General features: G+C 41.3%; 1 protein-coding gene across 1 annotated transcript in view; it reads right to left on the reverse strand.

Moving 5' to 3' along the window:
* Window positions 1-3,063: 3,063 nt before the first annotated feature.
* Window positions 3,064-18,401, reverse strand: part of TPMT (thiopurine S-methyltransferase) — an 88,598-nt gene continuing 73,260 nt past the window's right edge. Inside the window, exons 7-9 of the mRNA XM_082259316.1 lie at window positions 16,308-16,393; window positions 6,773-6,817; window positions 3,064-3,387 (exon numbers count right to left, since the gene is read on the reverse strand). Of these exons, the coding sequence (XP_082115442.1) occupies window positions 3,266-3,387; window positions 6,773-6,817; window positions 16,308-16,393 (253 nt within the window). The 3' untranslated portion in view covers window positions 3,064-3,265. The remainder of the gene's footprint in view (window positions 3,388-6,772; window positions 6,818-16,307; window positions 16,394-18,401) is intronic.

An 18,401-nucleotide genomic window follows, 5' to 3' on the forward strand; every position in this document is an offset into this window, starting at 1 on the left:
TCAAAAGTTAAAGTGGAAAAAAAGGCATCGACATCGACCAGTTCAATAGAAACCGGCCAACATTCGATCTCTGTGTATGGCAGTCGGGCCAAAACAGTGCTAGAAGTATGTATAGCAACAAGTAACACAATAGAGTGAATAATTTACGATTCCTCTGCCTACATATGCCCAATGTGTAGGATGCCTGTTAATAGCCAGGAATTGGTCCAAAAGACAGGGAAAAACTGTGTCTTTCTTCATCCACATTGCTGGGCCCATTAAGGGTCCAGGCTTTGCCTGTCATGGTGAACATACCCCTGAAGGAGTCTTCAGGGTCTTCCCTGTATAGCATCCTGGGGCTAACTACACATATTTGGTCAAGATGAGTGCCTAATGCAGGATCCAGTGTCTAAAGAAAACATTACAAGCTGGCCCCACATAGTGGTGTCCAGGTACAATCCCCAAGGTGTCCCAATGGCTACTGATCCAGAAAATAATAGATAGCCCAGGGCAGTAAGCCCTGTAAGTCAGATCTTGATAGAAATGTCAGATTAAAAAGGGAAAGATTAAAAGAACAAACTTCAAAAAGGGGAAAAGGTCAATTACATAAAAACCTTAGAAAAAAAGATGGAGTCTCACAGAATGAGTAGACATAAAGGGAGAATTATGGCCAAAGCTCTTTTGGCCATATTTCTCATGCGGATCACAGGAGTGAACTTAGGTCTGCACTCCTGTGAACCAGATTCACCCGACACTGGGCTAAATTCTGCTGTAGGCTGATGTCACAGAGCTGGTCCAGGCTATGTAGAAATCGAGACAATGTCCCAGATGCCTGACTGGCAGCTGGCTCAGCCTCTCAACATGCTACTGAGAGCCTAAGCAAGCCGCTCTCGCTCTCCCCAGCCTGATGCTCCAGTGAGCAATGGAGGGCCAGAGCATAGAGTGGTGACTGACAGTCACGGTTCTTGGTGCTCAGAGTGGACCCAAGAACTGAGCAATTAGTGGACTTTGATTGATCAGTACTAGGTGTAGAGCCAGCGAGGGACAGTTGCAGCATTAGATCAATGCTGAAGCCATCTTGGTCAGTATGTATGTTTTTTTTTTTTTCCATTTCCTTACTTTTCTTTTAAATGAACATGCACTAAGGGCAGCCCTAGCAAGTTTTTTCCCCCAGTGTTCAATTACCTGAAGGGAGCCTGTATATAACCCATGGTCTATGAATACAAGCACTGTGTCCTGTACTGTACAATAAAGATACATTGTTTGTTTTCCTGTCACCTACCTTGAAGATATGAAATTCATGTTCACTATTATTATGTTGCATGATAAGTAAGATCTGAGAGTTTTTGTGCAACTGATGCTTGTAAACCACAAAGACAGAGAATCGTTCACCATTCCCAGTTCTGGTGTGCTTTTTTAAAAATCTATTAATAATCGTGGTCGTTAAAAGCTTTAAAAAAAAATTATACGTAAAGAATATCCAAACCCCAGCTAGAGAAAATTTAGTTTTCTAAAGCAAGTACTGTGTATCATAAACAATTACCATTTTCATAAAATATGGTGCATTTTTGTTTTTTATTCTTTCTTGCATTTCTGCACTGATCTTCTCCAGCCTTTTTTCAACCATTTATTGTCTACATGCATTGCTCTAGTGTCCTCTAAATATTATTATTCTGGACTAGATTCCTGATCAAGACAGTTGTGCACCTTGCTTGTGCAATGTGTGTTAGCATGGCTGCTTTTAATCTCCACCAGGGATGAATTGGCAGCAGAACTGAGAGACAGTTGTCACTCCATAACCAGAATTATTTTAAAAAGAATCTTTATGTAAGGATCACCAGGTAATGAAAGCTGCATATTTAAAAAGCGTGAAAAGCAAGTTTTTAAATAATTTTAACATGGTAAAGCTTATGGCTTTAGTAATTGGATTTACATTTACTTTATTATTATGAACATACTGTTGTGTCGCTTATAGCAGAAAAAAATACTACCATCAGGTAAGTCATACAGTCTATGGAACCATTTGTCTGCCTTGAAGAGGTAAATACACCTTTCATATTTCCAGGCTATACACCGAATAAGAACTAGACATTACCAAAGACACCATTAATTATCCTTTTTTTTTAAACAAGTTTATACATTTTTTTTATTGAGTTTGTTAAATATAACAGTAATAATTAAATATAATTAATACAATAGAGAGATCAGAAGTATGTTCCAGTATAGACATTACTCAAAATTAGTATTAAATGGACAGGTAAAAGTGATGACAATTGCAACCATAAATCATCTGTAGTGGTTATTTGAAATTTTTTTTAGAAACAGTAGGTTAGGCAGCATACATACAGCCCCAACGGCTTTGCGCCATTATTGGCACTTCCTCAGTAGATCAGAGCATAGAATTTAAATGAGAGAGGAGGGGCAAAGATGCACATATTTCTCGTCCTCCAACCACAGAATGTCCTGTATTCTGTGAAAAAACAGAAGGCTTTTTGTGAATGGGCATGGAGTAAGGAAGGGGTGTGGTGCAACCGGAGACCTTCATGGTCGTTAGCCATTGCTCTCATGCTCAAAGCACCCAGTCTAGTGGAATAGGCTTATAATAAAATACAATTTTACTACTATACAGCAGCACCGAACACAGAGTTAACCTATTGTTACCTTTTTCTTACATAGCTGGTGCAGGAATTACAATAACATGTTTACCCGGAGTTGGGCTTTAATAGTTCAGACATATTTACTTTATAGTGTTTGTTACCCCAACATTGCCATGTACTTGTATGAAAAAATATCCTAGTCTCTTTGTATTGCTGCCTTTCTGTGAAATCCCTGGTGTTCCTGCCAGTCCCTCTACTTTCCCATTAAAAACAGACCACAATTAGCAGGAGAGCACATCGTGGTCAGTCCTCTAGCTATGCTGGGAACTCAGCCTGCTCTCCTCCAATGATCAGACTTGTCTTGACCCCCCCCCCCCTCCCCCTTCTCAAAGATTAGCTTTTGAAAAGAGTATGCGTAAATTGGTCTGGAAAGCCTTCACCTAATGACTCACTCCATTGTGCGACTGTGTATAACAGCTTACATACAGTGAACAATATAGATGCTAATGAAACACAAGGGACATTTTTACGATGTAGATATTTATACCTGAAGTGCAGAGGTACAATTTGGCCATCAAATTATCAATTAGACTTTATGAAAGTAAAGATGTTACAGGTGGTAGACACTTGAAATCTATTGATACTTACACATCCTAAAATTGTTATCTCACTTTATTGTTTAAAATTCATCAAAAATGGGATTTTAGAGTTACAAGGTATAGTTTTTCATAGAAGTAATCAAGTCCCCACTGTTTCTCCCTTTCATTGAGTCTATCCACTTTCTTCAACAGTTTATAATTGCAGGCAGAACCTGGAAGGATAGAAGGAAAATTATTTGAAAAACAACAAATCTATATCATTAGGCTAGATTTGGGTTTATCATCTACTAGTTTCAAGTGTTTTCATTTTTGCTTTTTTTTTTGATTTTTTGCTTAAAACTGTAAGAGCCAGTTCACACACATTCTGCACTGCTATGGAGCTGTGCTTCAGTGATTTGCAAAAAAATGCAGACATGCTGCCTTGTATCACAGTGCATTGGACAGGATAGCATGTCACTGTACAGCAGTGCAGTGCCCCACACTGCTGTACAGTGACATGACTAAAGTGTCACTTTTCTGCACTTCAAATAAAGTTCTTTGAAAAAATAAAAAGGGAGTTATGTGATGCGCTGAATCATGCACCACAACGCCCCCTACCACCGGCTCACTGCACCGGACCGTTTATACTGTATGTGAACAAGCCTTAAAGGGTGTCCAGAAAAGGCATGTTATGCAATTCAAATAAAATAAAGAATCAAAATGGAATGGGTGGAATGACTCTAGGCAGACCCCTACTGTCTAAATTACCACTCCAGGAGATTTTACCCCCTTTATGACCATACTATTTTTGCTATTCAGCACTGTGCTATTTTAGCTGGTAATCGGGCGGTCATGCAACACTGTATGCAAATGAAATTTATAACATTTTTTTTTTTTTTTACACAAATAAAGCTTATTGGTAGTATTTGATCACTACTTCATTTTTTGTTATATAAACGAAATCGAAAATTTTGAGAAAAAAACAAAAACAAAACTAAAAACGATTCCAATAAGTGTATATGACTGCCTGTTATATAACTTGAGGCGCAAAAATGCCAGGTACAAACACCCCCCAAATGACCTCTTTTTAAAAAGTAGACACCCCAAGGTATTTGCAGAGGCTTGAGTTCATAGAAGATTTTATTTTTTGCCACAAGTTTTTGGAAAATGGCAACAAAAAAATGATTTATTTATTTTTACACAAAGTTGTCACACATTTTGTGAGATATTTCTCACACACGTCATGAGTATACATGGCATTACAACCCAAAATGCATTATGCTACTTCTCCTGAGTATGGGGATACCACATGTGTGAGACTTTTTTGGGACTCAACATGCCTCTCAGAAAATACCTCAGGGTGTCTACTTTCCAAAAAGGGGTCATTTAGGGGTGCTTTTGAACGATAAAGTAACAATAGAACATTAACTCGATAAAACAATGTTTTTTTTTTTTTTTCCTATTTTTTTTTTATTTCTTTTTGGACTTTTTTGGTAACTTAACTTTATAGAATCATAACACTTCAAGCCTTTGATTTTAGAGTCTCTCAAAATGTGATAGACCGTTTCCTGACCAACAAAGGAAGCAGCCCTTGATGCAGAGGCCAGGACAGGTGGGACAGAAAAACTCCCCAAAAAACAGGCATCACGCCTCACTCTGCATTTACTACAGACACATCTTTTTTGGGGGTTTCCTTTGTGTTGTGGTACCTGGGAGGACATATGAAAAATGTCTCATGCAACCGGATAACTGCATCTGGATTTGGGTCACAGCGCATTCTGGATACAAAAGAGCTGTGATGATCTCTTCCTGAAATTGTAGGAAGGAACCAGTTCTTTAAGTAGCTTTATAACAAAAGCAGTATATAGAGCCAAATTAAATAAATAAATTGACACTTTTTGTACCAGTGTCTAACTCTGAGGGAAACTAAATACAGCTCTGTCATTTAGTTGTTGAAGTCTATGTCTGCTATATTTAGATTATAGTTGTGGACACAGAGAGGCTTTTCAACGACACCAATCACGGTGTTAATTTTGACCGTCATATCGGCGTGAATGGAAGACAGGATGAATAAATTCAGTCTGTCCTTCCACTTCACTGCAAGTAGTTCTCCACTGCGCAAGTTCTCCCGCTTTCTAGGTGGGGTGTTAATGAGCCATTGGGGGAAGCCCCTGTGATTATGTCGCACGGTGCCACAAAAGCCAATTTCTTGAATGAACAAATGTCTAAAAAGTGGTACACTTGCAAAAAGTTGACCAGATACAAATGGTACCCCTTACAAAACAAGGGAGACAACAAGTCCCACACTATCTTGCCACTGCTCCCCATGTAGTCTGGGCATCTGGGAGCTCCACTTGACTGTCTTTTCCCTCAAATTCTAAAGCAGTATTTATAGCTTGTGGCCCTTTCACACTTATACAGCTTATACAGTTTTATCCCATATCTGGCATGCTTGCTGGGGAGATATTGCTTTATTGCAAGCCTGCCAACAAAAAGGAACAAGGGACTCGTTTATGCGGATGTTTTACACAATAAAATTGTGAAGGTATTCGGTGAAAAACAGCTAAAAAAACATAGGGCGTTAAGTTAGCTGTTTCCATCTGAACCTTGGGCTAGACTGTGACTGGGGGATATTGGGTACTGCTGAGTCTAGGGGAAGCCAATTAGGGTTTGTAAACACCTCTGAAAGGCTACTATGGGCTCTATGGGCCAGTGCTAAAATTCTTGGTGGCTTGTGGCCAAACACAAGTGCTGGCAGTAATAGAGGCTGGTACCACTAACACTGCGTTTTTGGAAACACTAGTATAGTTCTGTTCATGATCAAGATACTGATCCATACAGACACTATACTAGCAATGGCGGTGATCAGCGACCTATAGTGAGACTGCAATAGTGTGGCGGACAATCTAGAACTAACTGACCCTGGCTGGGACGGACGCTAACTGGCTCTGATGCTATCTGATGTTGCTAGGGACACTAATACAGTGTTCAGTGAAAATACTGTACACTGACACTTTATTAATGGCACTGGGTGATTGACAGGGCAATCATATGGTTAAGTGACGGGCAATCAAAGGGTTAAATGTGCCTAACAAGTGTGTTCAAGTGTAAATGTGCTGCTTTAACTCACAGTGGTCTTGCTTTCTTTTTTTACTGAACTAAAAAGGATTCAAGAATAGAAGAACCAAGAAGATCCTGTGTCTAGGTTTATAAAAAAGACACAGGACCGTTTTGGATTGGCTACAGCCGATCAGCAGGTTCACCCCCAAAATCATTGGCCAAAACCCGCTGACAAACTTGTGTTGTAGCCAATGACAGCACGGGTCAGCAGGGAGTGAGTGCATGCGTGCCCCAAACCCAGAAGTACATGTACGTGAATATGCCTGCACCTGCAACTCGATTGCAGTATATTAACTGTCAGCGGTAGGCAGGTGGTTAAATATAAGAATAGCAACATGCTTGTGCTAATGTTCACAGGAGTATCTACTTTAAAGAAGAATTTTTTCGGCACTTTTCACAATAAATAGAGTTCACACATTGTTCAAATAGGAACAGAGTATACAGAGGAGTATTTTCCTAAAGGTTATAAACTTACTGTACATCACTGAATCTACTTACCAAACAGTTGCTCTAATTCAGATTCAGAGACATAAAATGGTGGTCCTACAGGAAAACACACAGCATTAGTTTTTATAAGGTATGGAGGCTGCTAACTTTTACATTCTAGGATTACAACAAAAGATCTAGCAGTAGACTGAAATCTTGTTAAACCTTAACAACTAACCAAATTGACAGAAATACAGTGGGGAAAATAATGGTTTGATCCCCTGCAGATTTTGGAAGTTTGCGCACTTACAAAGAAATTAAGGGTCTATAATTGTTATGATAGGTGTATTTTAAATGACAGAGACAGAACATTAAACAAAAATCCAGAAAAAATACATGATACAAATGTTATAAATTGAGTTGCAGTTTAGTGAGTAAAATAAGTGTTTGATCCCCTACCAACCAACAATAATTCTGGCTCCCACAAACTCGCTACAGTATGTGCCTCCTGTGGTACACAGATTAGTTCTGTCAATTTAAGGTGCTCCTAATGACAACTCATTATGTGTATAAAAGACACCTGTCCACAGAATCTTTCTTCCATTCCAACCTTACCATCATGGGCAAGACCAAAGAGCTGTCAAAGGACGCCAGGGGCAAGATTGTAGACCTGCACAAGGCAGGAATGGGCTGCAAGATCATAAGCAAGAAGTTTGGTGAGAAGGAGACAACTGCTGGAGCGATTTTTCACAAATGGAAGAAATACAAAATAACCATCAATCACCCCAAGTCTGGAGCTCCATGCAGGATTGCGCCTCATGGGGTAGGGATGATTATGAGAAAAGTGAGGGATCAGCCAAGAGCTACATGGGAGGATCTTGTGAATGATCTCAAAGCAGGTGGAACCACAGTCACCAAACAAACCATTGGTAACACAATACGCTGCCATGGATTGAAATCCTGCAGAGCCCACAAGGTCCCCCTCCTCAAGAAGGCACATGTAAAGGCCTATCTGAAGTTTGCCAATGAACATCTAAATTAATCAGAGAAGGATTGAGAGAAAGTGCTTTGCTCAGAGGAGACCAAAATGGAGCTCTTTGGTATTAACTCGACTCGCCGTGTTTGGAGGAAGAAAAATGCTGACTATGACCCGAAGAACACCTTCCCTACAGTCAAGCAAGGAGGTGGAAACATTCTTTGGGACTGTTTCTCTGCTAAAGGTACAGGCTGACTTTGCCGCATTGAGAGGCCAATGGACAGGGTCATGTATTGTAAAATTTTGGATGAGAACCTTCTTCCCTCAGCCAGATCGCTAAAGATGGGTCATAGATGGGTCTTTCAGGATGACAATGACCCAAAACATACTGCCAAGGCAACAAAGGAGTGGCTCAAGAAGAAGCATATTAGGGTATTGGCGTGGCCTAGCCAGTCTTCAGACCTTAATCCTATAGAAAAATGTATGGAGGAAGCTGAAACTTTGAGCTGCCAATTGACAACCAAGAAACCTTAAGGATTTAGAGATCTGTAAAGAGTGGACCAAAATCTCTCCTGAGATGTGTACAAACCTGGTAACCAACTACATGAAATGTCTTACCTCTGTGCTTGCCAACAAGTACTAAGTCATGTTTTGCTTGGGGATCAAATATTTATTTTACTCACTGAACTGTAACTCAATTTATAAGATTTGTTTTGTGTGTTTATTCTGGATTTTTGGTTGATATTCCGTCTCTATCATTTACAATACACCTATGATAATTATACACCATTCATATCTTTGTAAGTGGGCAAACTTAGATAATCTGCAGGGGATCAAGTAATTATTTTTGCCACTGTAATACATATATGAGCTGTTTCGCCCGCCAAAAGGTTTGCATTTTTTTTCATCCAGTTCTGAGATTTAAATAACTCTGCCCGACAACACAGCCAGTCTAAAGATCAGACTTTTCATACCTGCATAAATTAGCAATTTTAATTTGCCTGGAGTTTAGCTTTAACCCCTTCCAGCTCCAGATCCGGATGTGCCTTTAAATAGTTTGTAACGCCTGGGGGCCAGAAGGATCAGCATATGTACAACATGTGGGTGTTATAGTCTACCCTTTTGCCACCGCACATGTGTGTTGATGTGTCGTACAAGGGTTAAGAGACAACTAAAGATCACATTAAGCATGTAAATATAATGTTTGAAGTTTACAGGAGAAGATCAGCATTTGTGTATTTTTATGTCGGCGTGACTTCTCGTGTCTCATACCACATGCCTCATTTCCCTCCTAGCTCCAGTGCCTGCCCAGGTGTAGCAATGTTTTAATCCTATAGCTGGATACATCCTAACAAACTGTTATAGGCAGTGATGTACACCATGACCAGTCCATTTCTTCCTGTGCTTCTTTCCTGCATTTTTGCTCACTGAATTTTGGATTGTTGGATTACTGGATGTGCCTGAACATTTAGCTTGTGTTGTCTGAAAATGTCTTTGGACAGCAAGCTGTAATTATGCTTCTATTTATCCTCTTCTTAGGCCTAAGAGATTCTAAACCCACTGTTCCTGATCATAGGGAGAGCCATTCGTCACTTCATGTACACTATATTGTCAAAAGTATTGGGACACCTCCCTTTACACACACAGGAACTTTAATGGCATCCCAGTCTTAGTCCATAGGGGTCAATATTGAGTTGGCCACCCTTTGCAGCTATAACAGCTTTAACTCTTCTGAGAAGGCTGTCCACAAGGTTTAGGAGTGTATCTATGGGAATGTTTGATCATTCTTCCAGAAGTGCATTTGTGAGGTCAGGCACTGATGTTGGATGAGGCCTGGCTATCAGTCTCCACCCTAACTCATCCCAAAGGTGTTCCATTGGGTTGAGGTCAGGACTCTGTGCAGGTCCTTGGACAATATAGTGTAAGAGCAGCCCAAGGCTGTACCATAGTTTATGTTATCTTTAAATCATGGAGTGCAACATGCAATGCTCCATAGATTTCCAACTAAAGTTATATGTTGCAATTAGTCATGACACATACATTGTCTGGTGGTCATACAAACACCTTTAAAATGTTTGCCTTACAAGACCTCCTCTTTGTATGTGTAACCAGTTTTTCAGTTTACTGATTACCATTTTCTTAATTTATGACAAAAATAAGTATTAAAGAGGAAGTAACCCCTCCTCTGACACTTTTACCTATAGGTAAGCCTATATTAAGGCTTACCTATAGGTACTGTAAATATCTCCTAAACATGTACCATTTTGGAGATATTTACCTTACATGCAAGCCAGTGACGTCACTAGCGCATGCGCTCTGAAGGAACGGCCGCTGGTGCCGCTTCTTCAGAGCCCCCTGCCATGACCGTCGGCTCCCACGCGCGTGCACGGGAGTGACGTCACCGTGGCTCCAGGCAATCAGATGGCCGGATGCCGCGATCCCGGAAGACGGGCGACTGGACATGTCGCCCGTCATACAGGTTAGCGTGCGGCACGGCAGGGGCTCGTTCTTAGGTAAGTATTTCATAATGAGCTAGTATGCGATGCATACTAGCTCATTATGGGTTTCTCTTTCAGGTTGCAGCAAAAAAAAAAAGTTTTGAGGGTTTACAACCTCTTTAAAGTGTAATTAAACCCAAATAATCAACAACTGTCAATACATACTCTATTACATTGTGTTCATACTCACTCATTCACTACAGCATTTGCTTTCTGTAGACTGCAAACATCCTGGTTGATCCTGCTGTTCACTGTCCCTCATAACTCTGTGTCCCCACTGCAGCCTGATATTGTGTACACCAGCTTTTGACATCTACTAAGCATGCTCCAGTTTCAGTTCCCTTTCCCTTCTATGCTGTTCATTTGCTCTTTTTTCTTATCTGTGTAACTCATGTGACTATAGAGTCACACATGTGGGCATATACACAGTGGAAAATGACACTCCCCTTCCCTCCCTCCTCCGTGTCCTCATATTGCTAAACACCATATGAGGAGGGATATAAGATGGTGATTGCGGAGGCTTCACTTCCCTGTTAGTCCAAGCACATACACACCATAGACAAAGGCTGGAGGGGCATGACAGCCTGTGATTGGCAGAACCTCCCCCATATATCTCTATAGTGTGAACAAAGTGAAAGCTATTGTCAGTAACTTAAACTCCACCCACACCATGTTGTTGCAAAAAAAATGATAATCATAAATATTTGCTTTGAAATATAGATTTGTATGAAGCTTTAAAACACTGTTGCTATTATTTTAATTCTCTATTCTACAAGCCTTTTTTATATCATGTGACTGGCACAGCACCAATCAACTCTGTTCAAACACAGATTCAAACATTAGCAGAGTACCTGAAACTCCTTCATTAGAACTTTCCCTGAGGACAGAAAATACCTGACCTCTGAACACCAATGTACTCAGATAATTTTTTTTTATATTAAATTAAATACAGTGATGTGTTCTTTATACATATATAAAAGGGATAATGGCAATTAAAAATTGTATGTTTAGTATCACGTTAAATAAAAAGTACTAACCATAACATCAACAACATACATTATGGTGCTATACATTTAATAGGATAATATTGGGATTTTTGACTTACCGTAAAATCCATTTCTTTAATGTTCATTGATGGACACAGCTCTTCATCTTCATGACCATAGGGGTTTTACTGTCCCCTACAGGAGTAGGATACTAGGCAGAGAAAAGCTTGAGCACACCTATGGGGTAGTCCCTGGGGGTATACCCCTTCTATAGGTATTCAGTTTTGCAAACAAGCAGTGTTAGAAGAAAAAAATAAAACAACTCCAAAGAGGGGTGGGTGCTGTGTCCTTCAATGAACATCAGAGAAATGGGTTTTACGGTCAAAAATCCCATTTTCTCTTTCATTCATTGACGGACACAGCTCTTCATCTTGACTGTAGGGACATCCCAAAGCAGTGTCAAGCATGAGGGGTGGGAACAGCAGAAAAACAAACTTCCCCAAGGCTAAACATAGCCAACCAGGTAACATGAAGCTCAACTGATCTCAAAGTTGGCCAACAGAGCAGTTGTAAAAGCAGATCGTCCAGGTACCCCAGTACTGCTATCCCCGGCTGATGCAGCAATGCTAGCACCGGGGCCAACACCTTTGTGAAGACCCAAGGAGTGGACGTGAAACCAAAGGGTAAAGCCACAAATTGATAATGCTCCTCGCCCACGGCAAAGTGGAGGAAGCGCTGATGGGCGGCACAGATGGGGATGTGAAGGTAAGCGTCCTTGATGTCGATGGATGTGAGAAATTCCCCCTGATGTAGGGACGCCACTACCGTGCGAATGGATTCCATTCGGAACTTCTGTACCCGCACAAAGCAGTTTAGTGCCTTGAGGTCCGCTTTCGTCAACATCTCTTTAAGGTGCTTCTGTTTGTCATTCAGAGGCACCTTAAAGAGATGTTGACGAAAGTGGATGAAAATTAATGATCATCCACACCTGCTTTTGCTGTTTAAAGCGTGAGCTGCATTCAGATTTCTCTTCAGACAGCAATAAACAGGAGAGGGGACATAAGGCCAGCACCATATTCCAGCAGCCTCCCGCAGCCTAGCAGAGGACCGGCGATCGGATTACCAGGCTTGGAGGATATTTAACCACTTTAGTACCAGTCACGTAACCTCTACGTCATCAGACTTTGCGGGGTTATACCGGGATGATGCCTCTAGCTAGAGGCATCATCCCGGTACCGTTGTTTGAAGCCGACGGTCGGCTTTCCGTCGGTAACGATCGATGCGGCTCGGGAGCCGCTCGATCGTTACCCGGGGGGGGCGGGAGGGGACGTCCCCCCCCTCCCGCCGCCTTCCGCGGCTTTGCTCGGGGCTACCGTCCCACCGGGAGCCCCGAGCACCCAGCCGGCACGTCCGCCGGCTGGATGGAGTCCCGATGAATGCCGGAAACGGCATCGATCGGGTCTCCGTTGACGTAACCCGGAGGCGGCGTCCATGACGTCACGTCCGGGTTACTGTGCTGCAAAAGGCGGCAGATTTGAAAAACGGCTGTATGCAAAAATGCCGTTTTCGGCGTTTTGCATACAGGGAAGTGTAGTGGAGGGGTCTAGGGTCTTTTAGACCCTCGATCCCTCCATAAAGAGTACCTGTCACGACATATTGCTGTCACCAGGGATGTTTACATTGCTTGTGACAGCAATAAAAGTGATCAGATTTTTTTTTTTTTTAAAAACCTGTAATAAAGTTTAAAAAAAAAGAAAAAATAAATAGGAAAAAAAAAAAAAAAAAAAAAATTTAGCCGTCCCCGTCACCGTTAGCTCGCGCACAAAAAAAAACGTATACGCAAGTCGAGCCGCAAATGAAATCGCTGTTCAAACCACACATGTGAGGTATCGCCGCGATCGCCAGAGCGTGGGCAATAATTAAAAAAAAAGAGCTACACTCTAACTCTAAACTGGTAACCGTTAAATAAATTTAAAGCGTCGCAGATTGAGATCTCTATTGACCGTAGTTTGTCGCCATCCCACGGGGGGGCGCAATTTTAAACCGTAACATGTTTGGTATCTATTTACTCGGCGTGACATCATCTTTCACAATATACAAAAAAAATGGGCTAACTTTACTGTTTAGTATTTTTTAAATGCAGTGAAATGTGATTTTTCAAATTTTTTCCAAAAAAATGGCGTTTTAAAGACCGCTGCGCAAATACCGCGTGACAAAAAATTTTGCAATGACCGACATTTTATTCTCCAGAGTCTTTGCTAAAAAAATATATATAATGTTTGGGGGTTCTAAGTAGTTTTCTAGGAAAAAATACTGGTTTTAACTTGTGAACAAAAAGTGTCCGAAATAGGGCTGGGGCTAAAGTGGTTAAAAGGCACAGCAACCCTGTACAGCCACTGTGTTTAAGGCTTGAGTTACACAGTCTTCCGGTGAGTAGGGACCCAAAATGGGGAGCACCAGCACTTTTTACAGAGTGGAGCACTGAAGCACTTTGCAGCACTATTGATTTATGAACTGTTCACATTGATACTGGAGGACATTTATTTATTTATTTTTATTCATGCATTGCACTTTAGATTTGAGCACAATGCACTAAGCACTTTTCGATATCCATTCATTGTATAATTGCTTATTTATTATAACATTTATTTAATGATTTTTGGCACTCTGTTCAGCGCTGACTCACACACTCTTAGGTTTGAATAGAAACCTTGAAAACGTTCCGACAACAGAACCGGAACAATCACTCCTTGAAGTAACAGGTCTTGCACTGCCCCGTAGAGATCTTTTAAACGATCTGGGGATAAGTGCAGGTTGGAAGGAAAGAACCTTTCCGGCGGATATGATCGAAACTCGATCTTATATCCGAATCGAAAGACTTTGCGGACCCAATTTTCTTGAATCAGGGAGGTCCACAGGTCCGAAAAATAGTGAAGACATCCTCCCACCCCTAATGCGGGTGAGGGCGCCCCTTCATGCGGAGGAATTTTTGTCTGCAGTCCTGACAGACCCCACTTTAGGTTTGCCCAATCAAGACTTCTTGGAACCCCCATTGGAGGCCCTAAAGCCTTTAGATCCCTTGTCCTAAGATCCTGAGAGACGAAAAGGCCGCTTGTGAGCAGAAAAAGAAGGACCCTGTCTGCGGCGGGACTCCTTACACTTGGAAGCCTGAGGAAGAAGACTACTCTTTCCCCCTGTGAGGCCTTTGATGATGTCATCCCAGGAAGCTTCAAACAGGCGATCCCTCATGAATGGAAGATCGGACAAAGCCTTCTTAGAAGCCTGGTCTGCAAACCAGCACTTCAGCCAGATAATGCGCTGCAAGACCACTACTGAAACATACAGTCTAGAAAGCAGGGGAGCGGCATCCATTGGATGGAGGACACAAGCCGCAATAGACCACTGAGCTGGGGGGGAGGGAAAATGCGGTTGGGAAGGAGGGGAACCCGGGGGTCTGAACATCCCAGGGAGGGGAGGGGCCCACCCCAGAACCCTGCAAGGGTAGAGGGGGGACAGCTATTTACCACACCAGGAACAGGATGGGCACAGCTACGAACAGGACACTGCTCCATTGTAATGTGGGTGTTGTCGGCCAGGGTTAGAAATGCTGGCGACTCAGGCCAAAGCCATTTCAAATGCGCCCTCGCGAGGCGTTTAACTCGCAGGCCAGCCCCCAGTGGGGCTATGTCACGGTCAACCTAGAGCAGAACTGTGGTCTGCACGTGCTTGCTGACCCGACTGGGGGGACCCTACGGATCTAGATTATCCAGTTTGTCACCCAGTCCGGCAGTTGATAGATTTTCACAGGAACAAAATAATAAAAGGAAAAAATTATATTTAAAAATAAAAAAAATGCTAGGACCAAAGATCCCAGCAAGGAACTAGGTCCTTACTCCTGACTAGGCAGAAAAAAAAACTGAATACCTATAGCAGGAAGTGAGCGTATACCCCCAGGGACTGCCCCATTGGTGTGCTCAAGCTTTTCTCTGCCTAGTGTCCTACTCCTGCAGGGGGCAGTATAACCCCTACAGTCATGAAGATGAAGAGCTGTGCCTGTCAATGAACGAAGAAAAAAAAACTTTAAAGGCTAAAATAAGTTTAAGAATCTGAGTTATACAGAGACAGGGGTGAAAACATTAATGTATGATTGCACCACTTAGTTTATTTTTACTATATAATTTCCACCTATGTAAATATTTAGTTCCCTTACTTTGAATGCTTTTTTTTTTTCTGGATACATTTTTCTCCTTTTTTCCTCTTCTATTATTTTCCTAGCCAGGATTGTTTTTTTTTTCCTTTCCCCTTGATTTGTAAACCATGTGAGCACACATTGCTCTCTAATTCCGTTTGAGTATCACATAACTTTTCTATACCTGTAAATTCGAGTGCACACATTTTGCAGTTACTGAAATATAAATAGTTGTGACTTTATATAGCAGTCCATCTACCTTATGCCAGATATTACCCGCTTGTGTTTCACTGCTACAGGGTGGCAGCTGTGCGCTGGATCATGTATATATACATGATTCTGGACCTCCGCCTGCAGGAGGCACGCACACACCACCGGCCCGTCGCTTCTGCTGTGATAATTCACACCAAAAGCCGATCTGTGGGTGCCAGGCACTCAATGTCCTCCAGCACCCGCCAATCGTTGCCAATACACAGATAACCGAGGTAAGCCAAAGTAAACGGTTATCTCAGTCCTGACGGGTGAATGAGCGGATTCTGTGTTTCTGCAAAGCAGGGACTAAAAGCTCTATTTGTGGGGAAAAAAAATGCATAATATATTTGGGTACAGCATTTCTTGACCGCGCAATTTTCGCTTAAAGTAATGCTGGATTGCAAAAATGGCCTTGTTATGAAGGGGGGTAAATCTTCCGGAGGTCAAGTGGTTAAAGCAGCAGGCAGTATAGTGACACAAAATGTATGAAGGTCATTATAGCCAGAAAAGTAATAGTTTAGACCTATTTAAATGCCACTGGAAGACCGTGAAGTCAATGTGGTAACATATGAATCAGATGGAACATTATCACAGACTTGACTTGCTTACCAACCATCAGTACTGCCACATATGATAAAATGATTCTTGTAGGATACATAACAAAAACACAAACAAACAAAGGAAACATATACTTTTGGTATTTTACCTCTGATCAGCTTTTGATTATAATCAAGGACTATCAGCAAGTAGCGACTATCCTTATTTAGTAATGGTTGTAGAACACTGGCATACCTGTTCCAAAATACATGATAAAATGGAGTAAGTAAAAAATGCTAAATCGCAACAAAAGACAGGAAAAGCATATGTGCAAAAACTGTACTTTCTACTTGTACACCTGTAAATGAATGAACGCACAGATTTTATAGCCAACATTATGTGAATGTCTTTTCTCTTCTAACTTCCCAGAAATAGAACAATCCAAATTCTGCTTTCCTCACTACTGGACTTTTACACCATAAATTATCAGTAATAAAGCTCTGGCCTTTTTTTCTGTCCACCACTCTGCAGTTTCTAATTATACTGAAAAGTAACTGCAGAGTGCGGTGGCAAAAAGTGGAAGTTCCGCTTCAAGGACTACTCACCCCCTTACATGCCACATTTAGCGGGTACCTACAGTGCCTTTAAAAAAGTATTCATACCCCTTGAATTTTTCCACACTTTCTCATGTTACAACCAAAAACATAAATGTATTTTATGTGATGGACCAACACAAAGTGGCACATAATTGTGGAGTGGAAGAAAAATGATAAATGGTTTTCAAATTGCTGTACAATAAATATATGAAAAGTGTGGCGTGCATTTGTATTTAGCTCCCTGGGTCAATACTTTGTAGAACCACCTTTCGCTGCAATTACATCTGCAAGTCTTTTTGGGTATGTCTCTACCAGCTTTGCACATCTAGAGAGTGAAATTTTTGCCTGTTCTTTTTTGCAAAATAGCTCAAGTGCTGTCAGATTGGATGGACAGCGTCTGAACAGCAATTTTTAAGCCTTGTCACAGATTCTCAATTGGATTAAGGTCTGGACTTTGACTGGGCCATTCTAACAGATAAATGTGCTTTAACAGCTTAAAGACCAGCCGCCGCAGATATACTGCGGCAGGCTGGCTCTCTTGCGCAAACCGCTGTACCCGTATCGCTCGCCCGCTCTCTAGCCCTGCAGCTTAGCAATGGGTTCCAGCAGCCACGATGGCCACCAGGAACGATCGCAGCAGGGACTGACAGAAGGTGGTGTGCCGTTGTAAACATGGCACAGCACTCATCTGTCACTGACTGAAACAGGGCTCCTGTGATCCTGTTATCTCGGAAAACACAGGAACCCTGTTTCCATCACAGTTAGAATCACCCCCTAGGTACATATTTAATCCTTTGAACGCCCCTGGTGTTAACCCCTTCCCTGGCAGTGTCATTATTACAGTAACAGTGCATATTTTTAGCACTGATTACTGTAGTAATGTCACTGGTCCCCCCCAAAAGTGTCAAAAATGTCAGGGGTCCAATCTATCAGTTGCAATGTCGCAGTCCCCCTAAAAATCGCAGATCGCCGCCATTACTAGTAAAAAAATAAGTAAAAATGACAAATCTTTTTCCGTGTTCGATAAAGCAATAACTTTTGCACAAACCAAAATACACTTATTGGGATTTTTTTACCAAAAATATGTGACAAAAATGATGAAAAAATTTGATTAGAAAATGTTTTTATTGGGAATGTTATATAGCAGAAAGTGAAAAATATTGCTTTTTTTTTTTTTTCACAATTGTCGCTTTTTTGTTTATAGCGTATAATCAAAAAACCGCAGAGGTGATCAAATACCACCAAAAGAAAGACGGTTTGTGGGGGAAAAAAAAAGTCAATTTTATGTGGGTACAGTGTCGCAGGACCGTGCAGTGGTCAGTTAACCACTTTAGCCCCGGAGGATTTGCCCCCTCTTAATGACCAGGCCCTATTTTGCGATTTGGCACTGAGTGATTTTAACGGACAATTGCGCGGTCGTACGACGCTGTACCCAAATGAAATTGACGTCCTTTTTTCCCACAAACAGAGCTTTCTTTTGGTGGGGTATTTGATCACCTGTGCAATCTTTATTTTTTGCGCTATAAACAAAAAAACAGTGACAATTTTGAAAAAATAATATTTTTCAAATTTTTTTGAAAAAATTTAAAAATCAAAATTTAACATTTTAGGCCAATTTGTTTTCTGCTACATATTTTTGGTAAAAAAAAAAAAAAAAAAAAATCGCA

The sequence above is a fragment of the Pelophylax lessonae genome, assembly GCF_965119305.1.
Source record: "Pelophylax lessonae genome assembly, chromosome: 5".
Taxonomy (NCBI): domain Eukaryota; kingdom Metazoa; phylum Chordata; class Amphibia; order Anura; family Ranidae; genus Pelophylax; species Pelophylax lessonae.